This window comes from Mirounga leonina, unplaced genomic scaffold (genome assembly GCF_011800145.1).
Source record: "Mirounga leonina isolate KUSES-001 unplaced genomic scaffold, KU_Mleo_1.0 Mir_53, whole genome shotgun sequence".
In the NCBI taxonomy this organism is placed as follows: Eukaryota; Metazoa; Chordata; class Mammalia; order Carnivora; family Phocidae; genus Mirounga; species Mirounga leonina.
The window spans coordinates 101,993,053-102,014,036 of NW_023270807.1; the positions used below are offsets into that span (position 1 = coordinate 101,993,053).

Genomic DNA, 20,984 nt, shown 5'->3' on the forward strand with positions numbered 1-20,984 from the left:
GAAGGAAGGAAGGAGAGGAGAGGAGCAGAGGAGAGGAGGGGAGGAGAGGAGAGGAGAGGAAAGGAAAGGAAAGAAGGGAAGAAAACTCCAGGAACAGTCTGTTACCATGCTGTTATAAAGATCTTTTGGTAATGGCTTGGCAGGAGTTGGCTTTAGTTTCACTAACCTTTTACAGCGAATTGCTGCAGACAAAAGGGAAGCCCACATATCCTTCACACTCTGCAGCTGCTGCTGGATAGCAGGAATGCCTTCCGGAGAGGTATTCTGCAGAACAGACTCCCCTCTGGTCACTATCATTTTCATCTGGATCTCTTTTTCCTGTTTCACTGATAATAGAGCCTATAAGAGCAAATACAGAAGTCCTTTGTCATTTGCATGTTTAGCATTTCTGTCTTTAAATGTTTCAGAGCTCCTGAAGATGGTAGGATGATAGATGACTGCACTGAACCATGAATCTCTCAGGCTGACTTCATGGCAGGTAACCAATCCCCAGTGACCTGCTGGTCTCCCAAGTGGCCTCGGCTTCTTATGTCTTAATTCTTCTCTGAATAATCCCTTCTTTCCACTGAAATTTTATTTTACTGGTTTTCTTTTTGCTTTGTTTTGTTTTTTTGTCTGCTCATCAATTTTTTTTTTTTTATTAGTTTCAGGGGTAGAATTTAGTGATTCATCAGTTCAATACAACACCCAGTGCTCAACACAGCAACTGGCTTTCGATAAGAGAAAAATCGAGTACAATAGAATTCATGCATTTTCAAAGGTCACAGGATGAAGAGCTTTATAATGTTGAGGTCTCCAGCACAACAAGCCTAAAGAAATAGATCAACTGATATGTATTAATCTATACATTTCAAGGTCTTCACAGGCAACTCTTCTTTTTCTATATAAGAAGGAAGTTTGAATTCAAAGTTATAAAACTGGCATTACCACTTAGAAGGCAAAGTTTCGTCGTCCTCCCTAATCCGGGCGCTGCCAACCTCTACAGATCCAGTTCCAATCTCGCATTGCCTTCACATCGTGCTGCGGCAAGAAGGAACTGCTAGCCATTTCTCCCACACCGTGCTTTTTTGTTTTCTTTGGCTTTTGCTTCCGCTGGTACCGTTCCCAAATCTCAGTTTGGGTATGAAGCTTTCTGAGAAAGCTCTTCCGAACCCTGACCAAGTCCCTCCCGCACGTCCCGCGCTTCCTTCCGTGTATCTGCAGGACCACAAGCACATCCCCTCTCCGCTATCACTGTCTTTCCGTGTCAGCCTCCGACCTCAGACAATGAAATCCTGGAGGACAACAACCACATTTTATTCATTTTTGAATCCTTGAAATCAAGACAGAGGGCCAGTCTGCTGTAAGACACCCAGCATATGACTCTCAGGAGAATGACTGCAGAATAGTTGTTTTATCACAAATGTGAAATAGAACCAAATGTGCTGGGGTGGGAGAAGACCTGACTGAAGGATACAGGCAGACAAGTGAGTTTGACCAAGATGGGAAATGTCTTGCTCTAAAGAAGTTTCATCGACATATTTTCTAAGAATAAATGTGTCTATGATGTAATTTGAAACTCGCCTCTTAACTATATCAAACAAGTAACCATATTTGGTTGCAATTTTAGCTTAATTTTTGTAAATTATTTATGAGTGGACATGTCTGGAGTCGAATGAGTCAGGGATGCTCTGCAAACAGGGTCACACCCACAGAGTGGTCTCGGAGTTGTTGTGGAAAGAGTGTGACATAATCACACCAGACAGAGACTTGAGAATTTTGAGAACAACAAACTCTGTAAATTAGAGACATTTCTCTATAAAATGCACACCTCAAGCTTAAGCATCCTGCTGTCCAGCACACTTTTGTCGGATGTTGGGTGGCAGTAGGAGTCCAGCATGTGCACCGCGTCGGTCAGCCAGTCTTGGAGCTCTTTAATCCCGAGGGAGAACTGATTGTGTTCTGCAACAATTCTATCCAATCTTGACACTTTCTCCTGGAAATGACGGAAATAGTTTTCCAGCTATCCATGCCACTCTACAGCCTACAGATGCTCAAACTGTAAAGCCAACCACTGGTTTCAAATAACAGCAATCAGGCATAGGTTCCTGCGCTGCACAAATACGATGCAAGTCTGTACTGATCAGAGATGTGGGAAGTATCTTTGGAATAACTGGGTCAAAAGCAGAACAATCACAAGGATAATTTACTGCTCCCCACTTCAGCCACTACTCTTTTTATGAAAACTGTGATATTCTTTTGGAATCAGCAAAACTTCTTCCTAATGCCTTACACGGGAGATGAATCAGAGTAGTTTCTACCTTTCCCATACCACATTTGGCTCAACTGATACCATGACCATATGACCTACCTTGTGGCCAGTTCTAAAAGACAACTATCTGAGGTTTTGTAATCACCCTAAACTTCAAAAATTGGGACCATAGATATGACTTATTTATTAATTAAAGGTTATAGCCGCCACACTGAAGATTTTATGACTATGTTTACAGCTCTTAAAGCATTCAAAACTCTACTGATTTTTGGGCGCCTGGGTGGCTCAGTCGTTGGGCGTCTGCCTTTGGCTCAGGTCATGATCCCAGGGTCCTGGGATCGAGCCCCACATCAGGCTCCCTGCTCTGCGGGAAGCCTGCTTCTCCCTCTCCCACTCCCCCTGCTTGTGTTCCTGCTCTTGCTATGTCTCTCTCTGTCAAAAAAAAAAAATAAATAAAATAAAATAAAATCTAAAAAAAAAAAAAAATTCTACTGATTTTTGACTTCTAAATAAATACAAAGGAATAGAAAGACGTCCTTAATTCTCTCTAATTTCAGATTTATGCCAGATTTTCTAAAGACAATAAAGAAGTAACTTATTTATAGGGAAAAATGGGTATAAAAATAGACTATTTACTGCAAGACCTATAGTAGCATAACTGTCTCAAAGATGCTTTATTGAGGACCCAAATTAGCAGACCAGAAGTAAGTCCACACTAAAATAGGTGACGCATATTACAGCAGGTTCCCTGTATTCTAAGATCCGAAATGCCGAAGAGAAATACAGGGAACAAACATTCAAGCCACATAAAGCTCAAGGTAGACCTGCCCCACGAAGTTCAAGATGAGCCCGCATTACACCTGCTGAGTGTGCTGAATTAGGTCATAGGGATATACCATTTACTTTTTTCTAAGCTGTTGGAAAAGATATCTAATCAGTTATATGAATCATTGCTGATTTTGAGCTCTACTCTAGAATCCAAAATGAAACTCTCAATCAACACATCCTTGACAACTATGATTTAAAAAATTATCCCAAACTCATTATATGCAATCCACTAAAATTTAAACTGCTTTGAATTCACATTTTTCTAAAATCACTTATCTGAGATTGTTTAGACCCCAAACTCTGCATTTGGCCTTCTGTTTACACTTTGAGTCTTCAAGGTGAAAGCACTGGGGAACATACCATTTCAGTACTGAAGAGACTATTCTGTGCAATAATAGAGATGGGAAGTCTCTTCAGTCTTTGAAATCTCCCTGAGTCTCTTTTCAGATAACCACGCTAAGGTGACACAGCGCACATGCATGACTCAGACTGCACGGCTGGGAAGGACACTTACACACCTTATTTCTGACCCCGCACACACCCTCGCACAACCCTACTGAGACTCCAGATCTGTGGCCTCAGTACCCACACACACACACACACACACAGAGCACATGGCGCGCGTTACCTTCGTTAAATTGCTCAGAGCTAGACACTGAGAAGACAGCTGCGATACTCTGTGCATAAAGCTCTTGCTGGCAGCCTGTCCTTCCCACAGCTGCTGAGCTTTCTCTCTTAGCCTGTTGAGCTGAGGCTCGTAGCAGTTTATTTCCTCAAGGACAGACTGAAAAGCACAAGCAAGTTACTATTAAGAGGCTGTGGATAAGCACATCGCTGACAAAGCTTTGGCCCAAAGAATGCAGAAATAAACATGGCGAGCAGTGGGTGTGCCCTGAAGGCTTTGTTATTTCCAGGCTACACACGGTTTAGACTACAGGACGGAAACAGATCGCACCTCAAAGGAAAGCCAGAAAACATAAAATCTGTCAGAAATTGGGAAGGGGTAAGCTCCATCTCCAGACACCGTCACATAGCTCCAGGGTCCGCCTGAATGCAAGGTGGTGCAGAGGATAGGGGTAAAGACGTGGCTGCATTACCTGGAGGGTCTCATTACCTGGAGCTTTTGTTGTTCCCTCCTCTTTGCAGGAAGATCATATAGGCGATTGCTGCTTTCCTGCACCAACTTCTCAGTTTTACTCAGCCAGTCCTGGACAGGCTCAGCACTTACTTCAAAGTCCTTCATTTGGATCTTTAGATTCTATGAGGTTTTAGATCGTGTTAGGATAAAAAAAATTGTAATAGCAAGTCCAAAGTCCATCATTTGGCATTGAAAGCCCACCACAGTCTGGCCCCTTGCCCTTCTCCCCTCTTTCCTTGTTCCCAGTGTATAGAACATTCTATATTTCACCCTACCACTGGTATAATTTTTGAACATCCTTTCAGAGCTTTTTAGGCTCAAGTTTTTCAAAAAGGAGTTTTTGCCTCGTTATCCAGCCCACACCAGAGTTCACACCCACTTCTCAACCTCTGTCACATTTGTTGTTTATACAAGTCACTATGCACTTTATCACAGACTGGGTTGGATTGTGAGTTTTTATCTCATGCAGGCATGCCTGGTCTCCACAACTAGCTTACAAGCTCCGTGAGGGGAGGGCCTGGCACACACCATTGGTACCTTGTAGAAATATAAATAAATATTAACAAACATTTTGTCAATTTTGATTGATGATGGGATAAGAAATAGCAATGTGGTTTATATGCTTATTATGTATTTAATAAGCAATTTGTTTATTCTAATTTATAAAGATACCAAAAAAAAAAAAAAAAAACCTAATAGTGTTCTGTGTTTATTACATAAGAAGCTGTGACTACTTTTATAGATACTTTGTAGGTATTAATAGCTGTAAAGTGTATTTGATAAAGTTTTATATGGTGCCATTTAACTTTAGCAAAGGTGTCTATATCCACTCTTACTTACAAAAATGCTAGACTGAAGTGAATTTGAAATTTATGTTACCCTGTGAACATACTAAAGGCTTTTAAACTTAAATTCAAACTTAAATTTAAATCAGAGCTTTAGGTAGTATTGTCAAAGAGATAATCCATAAAGGTTAGCTGAAAAATCTAAGTGGCAAGGGCTGCGGGAGCCTGTGGAAGAGCGGCTCAGGGTTCCATTGGTATCTGATCTGGACTGTCTACAATGTGGGAGAGTCACACCTGCCATGGTCACCTCTTAGGGACACAAGTAGCTGTAGAAGTGCTTTGGAAAACTAAAGCGCTTCACAAACTTAGCTTCTCCTTCTTCCCCATGCCCCTCATTGAATTAGCTACCAAATCGTGTTGTGTTTTACCTTAGGGATAAATTCTCTATCCATTATCATTTCCTTAATCCAGGCCTTCATCTCTCTCATCTGGACCATTATGAGAAGCTTTCTCTAGTCTTGCAGCTTCCCCATTCTTGTCTACACTGTGGTCAGAGTTGACACTCCAGTAAGTTTATCTCCAGCTTGAAGATCAGTAGGTTCCTCACTCAGTCTTTTTCAACTAGGATTTTGAAAGAGAATTAAGCCCTAGTGTCCTAAAGCATCCATTCTATGTAATGAATTAACCTCTCTCCTATGCATCTAAAATGGTATGGGTTATGCTACATCCTTGGGAAAATTGAGAACATAAATAGTGTTCAGGGGTTCAGATTAAAAAAAACCTTGATAAGAGTCAAGATCAAATTGCTTAGTGCGCAAGACATTTCCTATCTTGCCCTAATCTTCATTTCCAATCTTATCTTTGTTGTTCCTCCCACAAAACCCCACGTGGATGTCAAACTTCTCAAAGTCCCCCATTGTTGACACTCACAACAATCTGGCCCTGTACATCCAGTTCCTTCTGCCTGAAATGCAGGTCAGCCTTGGCAAATTCAAAGAATATTTAGCCTTCAAATTTCAGTTAAAATGTCACCTTTCTGGTAATTTTCCTTGATTTCTCCAAATGGAGTTACTTGCATCGTTCTTTGAGTGACTACCATAACCTGACTCTATCTATATTATATTGTAATCGTTTCTTTATGTACTTATTTCCCTCTCTAGAAAGTAAACTCCCTGAGGAAAGGGAAGAGACTAAACCTTTTGTATTCCTAACATAGTGGCTAGCACATATTGTTTTCTATTTTATTTCTAATAGAAATGAAGGAAAGAGGGAAGGTAGGAAGGGAGGGAGGGAGGGAGAAAAAAGGGAAGGAAGATAAGGAAGGCAGAAAGCAAATTATTCCTCACCTACCCATTTACTCCTGGACATCTCTTGGACTAGGTAATCATGCAATCAATGCTAGATGTACCATCTTCAACAGTAAATGCTTCAGAGCTCAGGCAACATTATACTAATGATTTCTGTAAGGTTTTGAGTAAATTTCTAGGCACTGCACAATGGTTATCACTCTCTATTAAATGGAAGATGCCTGCCTTGAAAGAATAGCTACCATTACAGAGAAGAATTACAATAGTCTTGGTCTAGGGAAGAATTGAGGAAACACACATTTTCTCTTTCCAGATATTAATTCTCTATTATTATTCTTTTCCATCTTGCATTAATTATGATCATAATCAAATAAATGATCTGTTCTGCAGGAAGTGTTGGTTGAAAGGGAAATAATTACTCTCCATGCCACTAAATTTTCCTCTAAGAAAAGACTTGATACACAAAACAGGTGATCTCACAAGAAAAAAAAAACAAAACAAAACAGTTGCATCATGGCAGTAATTATGATTATAATAAATTCAACTTATATTGTCTCTAGATAAAAGAAATTTGCATAATCATTGGCTCTTTGCATACTTAACTCCTAAAGACCTACTGCTTGATATCTGCATTAGTTATAATATACCTTATCATCCATAGCATTTTGAAGTCTTACATGGATATTTCTGTTCATTCTCCTAGAACGACTTCCAAACTTGAGGAATTTCAAATGAATGATTGAGTGATACTGTTTAAAAGTAAAAACCAATTATTTCTGGTGGGACAGTGCAAGCCTATGATGACAGCCCCTACCAGGCAAGAAGCTCTCAAATTCCTCAGTGAGGTTCCTACTTCAAAAATCAAGCTGTTTCTTAGAGTTGTCCAGTTATTCATTAATATCCAGAGAGGGATGACCAAAATCACTGGCAACCATGTTTGGATATATTGAAAGTGTAGTTTTAACTGACAACAATGACTACAACAACAAACTACAGAGAATGTGTCCATCTGCCTGGCTATATTATACCTCTAGGGCAGATTCCTTCTGGTGGAGATTTGAATGAAAATTTTTCCAATCTTCTTTTGCAGTTGCAACTTTGGCCTGGATGCCATCAGCTTTCTCTTTGGTCAACAGAGTACTCAAAAGTTCTCCTTTAGACAGCATCATGTTTAGCTTGTGCTGTCCATTTTCACTTTCTGACAAAAATTCCTACAAAGAAAAAGGCCAAGATTAGGTATAATAAAATGCTCTATGCTTTAAAATACATTGATTATCTACTTATTTCTTGACACAATCAAAGAGAAGAAAGAAACCATTTTTATCGCATATATTAAATGACTAAGACTCTTTTACCCCTCTAGACATTGGGAATAATAATCTTATGTACCTGATATGGTTATTGTGAAAATTAAATGAGAAAATCTGCTTAGGGTGCTCAGGAACAACGCTTGTCATATATAAGGACTTTTATTAGTTCCTACATCCCTATTAATATATAAAAATAGCATGCTTTTGGGCAAATGGACTAGTTTCTCTTCATATACACAATTAATTGTTGTTTCAAGCAGGGATTTATTTGAAATCTGAGTTTCTTAAGCATGAATTTAATATGCTTATAAAAAGATTTAGAGGCACCTTTTTAATCCACTTAAGTGCTGTTATTAGCATTAATTGTTGGCACTCTTACCTGTATTTTCTGAAGACTTGTTGAAACTTCACTAATATTTTGAGGTATATCAAAACATTTGGCAGTAGTGATTTTTGCATTAACCAACCACTGCTGGAAATCCTTGAAGGCTCTTCGAAATCGTTGCTGTAAAATCTGTTCTCTATTCTGACAGCCCTTGGATGCTTGCAAACAAAGACTAACACCAGGATTTGAAATGTTTAAGGGAAGGAAAAAAATGATAAGATAGATTGAAATAAAGTTTGATAGAATCAACAGTTCTTAAAGTATGCAGTCACATTTAGGAAGGTAGTTAATGATTAATTTATCATGCCTTAATAAACACACTTCTGGCTGCTTATTTGTACAAAAATCTTTTGCATACCAATAAGGTTCATGCTCACCAATTATATTCTTTAATCAAGCCAGAAACTTTCCCACTGTATGTACTGAGGTCTCTGGAAAATCGACAAAGTTCATTCAGCTGAGACTTAAGATCCTCTATTTTAGGCTCTGCTTTTTGTAGGGCATCCAGTATCTCCTATTAGGAAATAACAAGACAGAGGAGCAAGCACTTAAACTGGGTAGTTTCCACAGCCTCACACTATACATGCATAAATCATATTATAAATTACTAGTGAGGGAAGAACCAACGTAATAGATTCAGTAAATAAATGCATCCTGTTTTCAGGAGTCTTCATGGCAAATAATAGCACTTGGCTTACTTGCATCTTTTTCTAGGATGGATAGGCACTCTGGCATCAAATGTCACCAAGTAACCAAATGATCATGCGGTCAAATAAGTCAAAGTAGGACAAGAAAAAGGAAAGAGAAAATAACCTAAATTGCTTAATAACAGTTTGACTAGGCCATTGGAAGATAGCAATATTGTTTAAAGGTAAAGAGAAATCATTTCCAAGCAAAGAAATACTTATTTTGGATTAATATATATACATTATATATATATAATGTATATATATAATGTATATATATATATATGTAGAGAGAGAGAGTAGTATATGTAGTATATATAGTTAACTTTCACACTAAAAATGGCTTATAGCCCACAAGTCTGATTTAACTAGTAATCCGTTCATTTCATAGTTTTATTCACACAGTCATCCGATATTTGCTAAATGTCTGCTATGTGCCAAGCATTTTTCTGAACTCTAGGACTCCCCACAATGACTGAAGATATGAATCCTGTACTTGAAAAGCACACAATTTAACAGATGAGAGAGACACATGAATAATCACAATACTGTGAATATCTAACCCAACATAAGGTCTTGAGACTTGACAAGTACATCTCTAAAATCAAGGCCATGATCCCCTGAGTTACACATGGTGCTCTTGTGGGATTGTCCCAAGGAGCAAATGAGATCACAAATATCAAGTGTTTTGCATAATACCTGGCACACTGATAAATGCCGAACTAGTAAAAACAGCAGGTAAACAATGCCCAAATATTTAAGCAGGACTGTATAAATAATGATATCGCCATAGGAAAAAAAAATTAATTGAAGAGAGCCAAGAAGATGAGTGACGACTCAGATGGCTGTTGGTGTTACTATTCTTGTTCTCAGATTTTTATCTAGACATGGCCTAGATTTGTAGGAAAACCACACCTCTCAACAAGGCAGGTCTGTGTTGCATTCCTCATCCTAGTAAATGGCTCCACCGTCCTCCCACTGATCTAAATCAGAAAACTAAGCCACATCTTGGCCTTGCCAAGAGACAAGAGACAACGAGGTGCAGTCTGTTCCAGTGACTTTCCCTCTGCACTGACTCAGTCTCCTTTTGCACATCTGTCATTTCTTTCTGGAATGGCACAATGTCCTCTCAATTTGAAACCTGTTCTCCAGTTTCTCTCCTGTGTTTTCTTGTTCCTCGCTAATTTTGGATCCTGGGACTGTTCCTCCACCTCACCTATCTGGTCAGTTTGTAACAGACTTCCAGACTCAGCTCAAATAACAACTCCTCTAAGGACTCTGCCTTCCTTTGCACCTCTTGATGGGGGCCTCTCACTTGAGGACACCACCTCGTCAGTTCATCACAATCAATCATCCCTATTGGCTCTGAACTCACTGGCCTTTCCACCTAGGACTGGGATTCTGAGAGAGGTGTGGTGTTCTCTTGGTTTTAAAATTATTTATTTATCCTAGTATCTGGGCTAGAGGAGGCTAAGATATTTTTATTTATAAAATTCATAATAACTAGAAAGTTTCTCTCTGAAACTCCAAACGCTAAACTAGTAGCTACTATTTTATACTACATTGTATCTTTTATTTAAGCAAGAATTTAGAACTGTAGAAACTTAACCATATACCAAAAGTATAAAAGCAAACAAACAAAAAACAAAACAAAACAAAACACCTGAGATTCAGAGTAGTCACTTATAAAATAGATGATATCAAAAGAAAAAAGCTTCGGACCAAAATTTTACGCTAAACAAATTTCCATAACTTCATCACAAATTAAAGCATTTTAGTAGAGTCTTTCATTATATAAACATCAGGTTAAATATTTCTGTTTCAGTTAAGTACTAGAATGCATTTTTTCCCTTAGAGGTTATAAAGGTTAAGAAATTGGCTAAATTTCAAACACTAATAACCCAATAGGTATTAAGAGATGAATTTTGTAAACACAGCAAACACAATTTTTTGCAACATGACTTTATATATAGATGATGATCCATTTTTACATTTTGAAATATTTCTTGGTTATCATCACTTAATTGCAAAAGAGGAAGTAAACACTTGTGAAGGTTTGTGACTATTATGATTGTCAACAATGAGAAGCCCTCCCCAACAGCAAAACAATGCTGTAAGAATCCTAACAAATTCATTATTTTGTAAACCTTTTCTTATGTATTCATTGTAATGGAAGTATTATCTCCACTTAAACATTTTTAAAATTTTTTTACCAACTTTGATTGAGATATAATTGACATATGACATTGTAACAAGTTTTAAGTATACTAAGGTGTGCTAATTTGATACATTTATATATTGCAAGATGATTACCTCCCCCCCCCGCATTAGTTAACACCTCTATCCCATCCATAATTACCATTTCTTTCTTATACCAATAATAAAAATAAGAGGAAAGCTGAGCATTGAGAGGTAATGTACTATTGTCATCAAAAGCATGAGATCTGGAGCCAAACCTGGAAGTAGATCTAAGCAGAGGATTGTCATCTTTGAATTGTCAGTAAAACTGAAAACCAATATTTACTTTTTCATTATCACATGAATGTTTTATAGGTCTCACGTACAATTTTGACTAATAGTATCTATGCAAAGAATAATGATAGATCAGAATAGTAATATAATTTAAATACCACCAAATCTTTCTTTTTAAAACTGTCACTCATATTAATGGTAGGGAAAGGAAAATAGATATTTAAAAATTATAACTGATTTTTTTTCTATCAGAGTGACTAATTCTGACCACATGGAACAATTACCAACTTCCTTGTCTCCCTTTTACTGAATTGCTTTCTACACTTTATTCTGGTGCTTAAATCTAAAAGATGAGACAGGCATCAGGAAAAAAAATAATGAGTTAGAAACATTATAAATAAAATAGCCTAAAGAGATAATAATAAAGTTTTATTTCATGGTGTGCTATATTTGTTTGAAATACTTGATTTAAAACAAGACCATGCTGGGAATACTACATGACTTTCTTACTGGCTGAAGCTATTTTGAAATGATTATAACATAAATAGAAACAGAGAAGTTTACTTCACTGAAACTTCCTTTTAAGGACATCCATGGTTCCGAGTGTTATAAAACTGCAAATAACAACAGTGTTTTGAAGATACCATTTAACAGTAAAAGGAAGGATTTCAAGCTTCTGTTCTTTCTTCACGATCCTTTCTATGCTTTGTTACATTCATGTTCTGAGAGAGATGCCATTAGTTAAAAAAAAAAAAAAAGAGGTCGGAAGACAACCCGTGAGCATGACACAGGAGTTATGTTGACGGGTTAATTCAAGCACAGCTGTTAAAACCACCCCTAGGAGAGCTAATCAGGGTGAAAACTAATAGTTGTGCTTTAGGAGATTACCAAATGCTTCTTTTAAGATATAACTTCAGTCATTTAATTGTTGGAAATAGTTCACTGGCAGAAACCCAGCTATGACTCTCCGTCTATTTATGCCTCTACCCACAGGCTAGTTTTCAGGCTGAATGGCTGAATAGAATATTACAGACTCTTACACCGTAAGAATGAAAGTAAAATGTCTGCACGAATAATCCGTGTTTCCTCCAGTAAATCATAACTCCTTCTCCCCACATCTTTAGTTTTACAGTAGTTTGACTTAGGAGAAAAGGAAACAAATCGAATTTGAAAATTTAGTTAGGTAAATACTTATTTCTTTTTAAGTCTGAATGGTGCATGTTTTAAGTTAGCAAGGATTTTTTTTTTTTTTTTTCAGCAACAGTGAGAACCAAACAAAATTGTTAGCATAACCACCAACAGAAAACAGGGAGCCAACTTACTTGTCCTTTCTGCCAACATTCCACCATCTCCTTATCGGTGTTCTTGCCTTCCAGGAGGGCTAACTGCTGGGCCCAAGTTGTCAGAAGGGCACTGAACTGATCCAGCGCCTGCTCCAGATGAGCCACCTGGCCCGAGAACTCCTGCTCCGAAAGGGCCATTTGGCTAACCAGGTTCTCCAAGCTGGTCTGCGTTTGGAGTACACAGTCTTCCCACTGCTTCCAGGCAGCTCGCAGGGCCTGCATCTCCGTGTCCATGAGCTCACACCCACTGGCACTTGTGTTCTGTTTCACTGCTGGAGCCAGCGACTCCACTCTGCCTCGGCGGCTTGCCCCGATCTCTCTGGAATCCATCAGCTCCTGTAATGGAACATCGTCATGGCAACCAAGGAGGCTGTGAGTCACTTGGGCTGCAAGTTTACCAATGTGTGCAGAGGGGGACCCTGTCCTGCGAGGAAGTTTTGGCAAGTGTACCACAAGGACCGGAATCAACTCATCCACCCACCCCTGAGTCGGAAGAGCAGAGGGTTATCACCGCGAGCGCTGAGGTTTGCGGCAAAATGAGCTGCGGAATCCTGCAACCTCCTGGAACAGACTAGACGGGGACCCTGAAATCAGGCATTGTTTGAATATGTGAAATTGTTTTGATAGTGATATAAACATTCGCCTGTGGTGTGTTTCTCCTATAATTATGCAAATCTATGTTTCTCCCTAAGTTGATAGACGAGTGACCAAGGACTGCGGCACAACTGTGCTCTGCTCAGCGTCTGTGCTCCATTTCATTTTCTTCCAGAAGATGGTGGCTTAAGTCGGTTTCAGGCTATGAGGAATCAGGCCGAGCCATCACAACCAAAGAATGAGCCCTACTCAATTTCAAACACTTCAGTACCTTAAATAAACATTTTTATAGTAATTAAAACAAATAAACCACAGACCTACTTAGTCAAAAGTTCAAAGTAACTTTTAGACTGGGTTTATTTATTGCTATTATTTTTACTTTTAAGAAACTCACCAGAAATTTAATAATTTAGGTATAACTTTTGGGCTCAAAGCACACAAATACCCTGAAGGATAAGATAAAATTCAAATATGCATTACAAATTAGGTAAAATAGTGGCATCTCTTTCTGAGAACAGATTCTTCTGCTGAAGTTTCTCTCACTGAATTCATCTGGTGTTTATATATTTACATATCTATTGCTCAAGTTAGGATTTTGTTAGTATTAATAAAAATTATGACTTCTGTCCTGGATTAAATAGAAGGAAAAGATGATTATTAGGGAAAAACTTCCAAGATGAAAATCAGTTACAGATTAATGAGTTACAAAAAATAGGAATGTTAAGTATGAAGCATATTGTGTTAAACATAATCTGTCTTAACTAACCTACAAATATAGTTCATATTTCACTAGATTCGCTTGAAATAAATATAGCTTCTCATAATTATATATAAGAGCCACATTTTAGTATAGATCATTTAAAAGTATTTAGTTATATTGTAGTCCAAGGGGCAATCACATGAATCTTACACACAGTTAGCATTTAATATACACACACATCCTTTCCTCAGCAGCAGGATTCTAAAAACCTGCCTTGTTTATCAGTGTATATAGTAAGTAGTTATTTGGTGAAAAAATATATATATAGCATTTTAAAAAGAGCTATGTCTAATCATTGGATTTAAATGCTTATAATTTGCCTTTATGACTAATTTCAAATTTGGAGTTAAGAGGGTATCAATAGTCAAAACACAGTTTCCCAAAATACTCTCTAAAGCATTATCTCAGTTTTCTTTGGCATGAAAATGGGACATTTCAATATTTGCAAGCACTAATTCCACTCACTCATCCAGATTTTGAATAAGAATGTCATCATTTTTAAAAAAGATTTTATTTATTTGAGAGAGAGAGAGAGAAAGAGTGTGTATGTGCACACGGGGTGAGGACTGGAGGGGCACAGGGAGAAGGAGAGAGAATCTCCAGCAGAGCCCACACTGAGCACAGAGCCCGATGTGAAGCTCAATCCCAGGACCAATGAGACCATGACCTGAGCCGAAACCAAGCGATGGATGCTTAACCGACTGAGTCATCAAGGCACCCCAAGAATGTCATCATTTTAAAGTTTTTTTGAAACGACTTGAATACATATTTCCTTGTTTTGGATTTAACTATTTAAAAATATCATATGCACACACACACTCTTATGCACACACATATTTGGCTTTGAAGTTGCCTATTCTTGGTGGTTACTCTTGGGAGTGGTGAGGGATGAACTGAAAGACAGAGGAGGTACTTATTTACTTCCTCCAAGATTCCTCCTCACCCACGCACCAGCCTCCAGTAAAGCCTGACATGGACTTCACTTTCTCCTTCCCAAATTCCAATTTCTTCCTGCAACCTCCTTCTCCTACATTTCCCATATTTTTGGAAGTATTTTATAAAGTGTTTTAAAAAAAAGAGCATAAAATCTAGACCATCACTCTTGACTTTTCCCACACTGTCATTCCACAGCCAATTAAATCGCTCATTTTCCAAATCTATTGAATTTTCTTATTGAGTGGCCTCCGTGTGTCAAGCATAATGCTAAATGTTTTATGTTCATGACCTAATTTAGTCCTCAAAACCACTTGGTGAAGCAGGTACTATTGTTATTAATTTACCAATTAAGAGGTTGAAGCTTGAGGACATCAACTGACTTGCCCAACACAGCTAGAAAAGCAGTAGAGGGACAATACAGCATCAGGATCTGATTCTAGAGCCTAAGCTCTAAAAGTATTGTGAGCTGTCATTACATTTAATGTATTATTTTATAAACATCAGTTTGTGCATCATTGTTCCCAACTTTACTGCAAGTTCCTTGAAGGAATGCACAACCCTGGCTGAATAAATGGATAAATGGATAGATGAATAAAATATTAGTGAGAAATGTATCAAAGAAGTATTTTAAAGAATCACACAGATAATAAGAACTTCAAAAGGTGCTTTATCTCTTTTAAAACCTACATGGTCATTATAAGATTTAAATAATACTTTCTAAGCATGTAAAAATAAATGTAGTTATTACTGGTATCATCAACTAGTATTTTTAGGACTTTTATATTCTGATGTCCAGGGATCAGAACACGGTATGAATCTTAAAGTCCTGACCACAGTTACGCTATTTATTCCCAACATTTCCTCATCTACTACTAAATCACTTAGGATTTCATTATTGCTTAATTTTTAGATTAAAATCCTTTATTTTCATGGGGGAAATTATTGTAATTTAATATTCAAATAACTAGAAATATACTTGTTCTAGCTCTCTCAGATATGTGAATTTCTATTTTTTAAGTTGCCCTTGTGAGGAGTAAACTAGGTGATAATTTTAATGTCTTTTAAAGCACTGCTTTCCATTACGTTCTTGTACCGTTGGCTATTAAAGCAGAATAAAACATCTACCATGACATTTCCAAGTTATTGCTCAAATACATTTAACTAAGTTATGTTATAAATTTCCTATCACTGCGCTGGAAAATAGTGTCTGGTTCCATCAGCCCATCAAGCTAGCATATATTTTGTAGTCTCCCTGACTATGGCCATAAGCACATTTGCATGTGGAAGTATACACAGACGATGTCCCATTTTGCTCACAAATGTCAAGTGTTTGAATTCCTTTTTTCCCCTTGCTTATGTTTATAATTTGTGAGGTGCAAGGTAATAAACATCAACAAATAGAAAATAGGGAACATTTTAAGTAACAACCTTATCCACGGAATCTTCATCACAGGTATGTCATACTTAAGAACCAATGAAACAGTGAAGTTATAATATCTGTGTACTTTCTGACCTTGATTTTAGACAATTTCTTCTGGGTGGCTGATGAGTCTCCAGACACATCTGACCACCGGTGGAGTTCTTCCTTCGCTGAGTGGAGCCAATCCGTGAATTCCTGGACTGCATCTAAATACATGAGGTGATCTTTCACAATCTCTTCCACTTTCCTCATCTTTTCCTGGTAGACAAAGAAAAGGTTACTTTAACACGCATTACTGAGAATATGAAATCAGATAAAACAGCAGGTTTCTTAATGATTTCAGAAGACTTCATTCCTATTATTGAACTTTCTGTTTAAATCTTAACATGAAAACATCAAATCTTAATTAGACTGCACATAAGGAAGCAATGATTCTCCTTTAAATTTACTTTAGTGTAGGTTAGAACAAAAATCTATGCTGAATGAATGTTTACTAACATCCCTCACTAATAATCCACTTAATAATAATTACTATAATAACTATTCTTATTATTCAGGCCAACAATACAGTGTATTACTGTATTATTACAGTGTAATTACTATGTACAGTATTCTGCTCAGCACTTTAAGTGCATTTTCTCATTTACTCCTCGCAACATCCCTGTGATGTAGATACTATTATTATCACTATATTGTAGGAAAGGGCATTTACAGAAGTTACAGAGGTTAAGTAACATGCCCAAAGCCAGACATACAAAAGAGGGACAAAGCCAGAATTCAAATTTAGGTCTTTTTGACTCTAGAGTCATAGAGCTTAACAATTATCAAAATACAAATTAAGATAAACTAATACATAAGTTTAAAATTATGGTATTAATAACACAAAAGGGCGCCTGGGTGGCTCAGTTGGTTAAGCAACTGCCTTCGGCTCAGGCCATGATCCTGGAGTCCCAGGATCGAGTCCCGCATCGGGCTCCCTGCTCAGCGGGGAGTCTGCTTCTCCCTCTGACCCTCCTCCCTCTCATGCTCTCTGTCTCTCATTCTCTCTGTCTCAAGTAAATAGATAAAAATCTTTAAAAAAAAAAAGTAACACAAAGAGAGTTCCTAAAAGGAAAACCAAGAAAAAGACATTGTCACAAATACACAAAAGAAAAATCATGGGGGAAAGTAAAGATTCAGAGAGGGAACTAAAAACAATTTTGATATTATATAAAGGAGCCTATATCTGGAGAATAAGAATAGGAAAAGGCAGTTTATACTGTGGTGAGAAATGCATGAAATACATTGTACATGATTGAAATCTGGAAGTAAATAGACTTGTATTTAATACAACAAATACAAATAGCAACAAAAGAAAAAGAAGTACAAATACTGACATTTGAGGCTCAATCTTACAAAGAAAAGAAGTGGACTGACCAACATCCTAGATGGAGAAAGATAAAAAACAAAGAATAAAAAATAATTCCAAGACTGCAGAAAGAGAAGGATTCATGGGCATCCATAGGCAAGTATGGTCTTGTAATAACTGTTCACTAAACGTACAAATACTTTAAGAGCAGCCAGGTCCCCTATAATATAACCCACAGTATATATATTTTTTATTTATTAGAGAGCCAGAGAGAGGGAGTAGTGGACAGAGAGGGAGAGAGAAAATCTTAAGTAGGCTCTACACCCAGTGCGGAGCCCAATGTGGGGCTCCATCTCACAACGCTGAGATCATGACCTGAGCCAAATATCAAGAGTCAGATGCTTAACCGACTGAGACACCCAGGCGCTCTGAGCCTGTAGTATATTCTTTACCTGAACCTTGAAGTTTTTTTCTTCAATATAAAACACTAACCTTGGAAACGGTGATTATATCATTAAACTGTGTTTTCAGTTCCTCTTGAGCTGTTTCCTTGAAAGATTCATCCTCTGTCTTCTGGTAGAGCTCCCTGGATTTTGAGGTGAGACTCTGCAGGGCTCTGGCATGATCTTCTGCCTCAGATAAGATGGACTGGAAGTGGTCCAGAAGGGAAAACTTCTCCTTCAGACCCGGCTGCAGTTGCAAGGGATGCTCTACTTTTTGATCCGCTGATTCCATCCACTGCTCCAACTGGTTTTTCCACTCTAGATAGTCATTCCACTTGCTAATCACAGACTCCAAAGTGCTAGAATTAATGTGACATATTACAAAAATAAGTTATCTTGACATCTCGACTGAAACCAAGTATGAGGGCACTGCATCCATGTAAGCTGTTTGATTGAATGCTATCCTGTGATGAAAACATTGCTTTTAAGTGCAGGGAGAAACACTACCTCTCTGACCCACAACAGTTTCTTCAAATGAAAATAAATCTATGTTGAATTTGAAGTAAGATGTTATAGTCATAGAGGCATCTAGAGGTTTGTCTTCCAAATGCCAATTGATCTAAATAAACAGACAAAGTTATGAGTTTTGTTGTTAAAACATCAGCACTGGGGCACTAATTAAATTTTATTTAATATATATCATTCTTATTTTTCTTGGACACCGTTTACCTTATTCAAATTAGCTGATAACTATTTATTAACTAGCCTTCAAAATTTAAGGTATTCTTTCTAAGTAAATAATATCATTAGATTGATTTTCACTTTAAGGATATATATGCGCAGTGTTTAGTGCTTCTTAGTTGAACGTGTGAAGGAACAAAGGCTTAATGTATTTATAATATAAGAAACATAGTCACATTAAGTCATATAAGTAATAGTCAAGTAAACAGCTCTCTAGATTGTCAAGTAAAAGGCTCTCCAGACTAGCATCTTCAAAAACTATTCTAAACTCACCCTCAGTGACCATTCCGAGCATCCCGTGCATATGATCCTATGATCCTGGAGTTAAAGTACTTACAGCATCTCCTCAAATTGTTCCTTTTGCATCAATAGAAACATCAACATAAGTGCTTTAAAGTGCAAGAATTTTACAGAAAGTACAAATCAATCTCGCCTCTCCAGAAGCAACTCCAGGCCCTGCATCATCCTACAGTCCCACAGTATCTTAGTAGCACAATCTGAGTCAGTGTTTTAGAATGCACACTACCCTAGCCTCTGAGCACTTGGAGAGGAAAAACTGTTTTGATTCGTTATTTTCGCTCAATAATTGGAGCACTGCTACTGCCCAGCATGTGGTTGTCAAATTTAATTTCTTGCTGAAAAGGAAGAATCAAGGATTTGAGTCTGCTTCTTGCATTTAACGTTTTATTCCGACATCCGAAAACTATTCACCCACATTGTTATTCACTTTTCGGGAGCTGGCCCGTTGCCAAGCATTGGGAGGCTTAGTTCATGCTCCAGCAGTCCACTCTATCAGAACCATGGGATCTGATTTTTTTTTTTTTCTTTGCTGGCCATTATGAGTTATTACTGAGATTTAAAGTCCTGCTGACTTTGGGAGTCACCACTTATGTTCCATATTCAAAGGAAACAAAACAAAACAAAGCTTCCAAAAGTTTAGTCATAACCATGCTTCACTGTTTACATTGGAGTGGGTAATTGCAGTGTTGCTTTGTTTAGTTTTGTGATGAACTTTAATCTTTTCTTTATCTATTTATTGTGCTATTCATTTATTTATTATTAAGCACACACTTCTTCAGTGACCTAACACTCTCTATTGCTTTCAGAATATGGCTTCTGGAAGGTAATTTAGTATAATTCTGACTGCAGGTCATTTGTCCAATCAGCTGGCCAGATTATTTGTGGATACTTGGGAAAGAGAGGAAGGTGGAAATCTCCCACTCATAAATGTCACAGCAACACCACCACCTGGTGTAACACTCAGTATCTTCCCTAATTACTCATCAGCGGCTGGTACAGGGCTTCTCAACAGGGGCACTAGGAAATCCTGGGCGGGCTAACTGTTGGCTGTGTGAGAATGTCTCCACGCACTGCAGGATGTAAGCTCTCCTGGCCATGTCACTAAATGCCAGGCATGCACCCATCACTATGACAATCAAAAACCCTACACACATTTCCACAGCCCCATTGTGGGTGACATGACTTCTGGTTGAGAAAAAGATTCATACTTAAGCTCAATAGTTGCTAATAAATTAATTTCCTGTAGTTCCTCTAAAAAGGGAAAAGTTATTAAAGACTTGCTTTGATGAATTGAAAGGAGGTATCTGACTGTGCCCATGCTGTGTATAAGATGCCATGAGAAATATTATGGGAGATGAAAATATTACACACACACCCACACACACACGTACACAAAACAAGCAAACAAACAAAACTATCTTTGCCATTACAGAAAATACAATCTAGGCAAAGACAAGCAAGCATACAACTAGCTAAAATAATATGCTTGGTAACTCTACTGCAGGATACTTTCAGCACTATTTCATCATTTTACTAAGCCACTGGGTTTTACTTAAGCAAATAAACACTGAAAATAGGCTCCGTACCTCTGAGCACGGACAGAGGAGCTCATGATGTCAGCCCACACGTCTTTAAGGGTCTGTAGCTGGGTCTGAATCACCTTCTGACCTTGTTTGTTGCTACTTCTCAAGGCCTGTTCCCCTTTGCCAATGGCCATATTCAACTTAACTTCTCCTTCACCTTTCATCAGGAGAATATCCTATGAAGGAACAGTGAATACAGGTCAGTAGGAATATTAGAACCTTCTCATATTTTCAGGAACTGTTATGTTTCCCATGAGAATCAGGTAGGGAATACCTTACTCACTTTATTTTTATTTATTTTTTTAAAGATTTTATTTATTTATTTGAGAGAGAGAGCAAGCGAGCAAGCATGAG

At 37.8% G+C, this 20,984-nt stretch overlaps 1 protein-coding gene across 1 annotated transcript in view; it reads right to left on the reverse strand.

Moving 5' to 3' along the window:
* SYNE1 (spectrin repeat containing nuclear envelope protein 1) overlaps positions 1–20,984 on the reverse strand; it is a 428,272-nt gene that overhangs the window by 206,941 nt on the left and 200,347 nt on the right. Inside the window, exons 52-62 of the mRNA XM_034991032.1 lie at positions 20,634–20,806; positions 18,056–18,365; positions 16,309–16,473; positions 12,485–12,841; positions 8,382–8,518; positions 7,999–8,176; positions 7,338–7,520; positions 4,194–4,337; positions 3,708–3,863; positions 1,811–1,975; positions 167–339 (exon numbers count right to left, since the gene is read on the reverse strand). Coding sequence (XP_034846923.1) covers positions 167–339; positions 1,811–1,975; positions 3,708–3,863; positions 4,194–4,337; positions 7,338–7,520; positions 7,999–8,176; positions 8,382–8,518; positions 12,485–12,841; positions 16,309–16,473; positions 18,056–18,365; positions 20,634–20,806 — 2,141 coding nt within the window. The remainder of the gene's footprint in view (positions 1–166; positions 340–1,810; positions 1,976–3,707; positions 3,864–4,193; positions 4,338–7,337; positions 7,521–7,998; positions 8,177–8,381; positions 8,519–12,484; positions 12,842–16,308; positions 16,474–18,055; positions 18,366–20,633; positions 20,807–20,984) is intronic.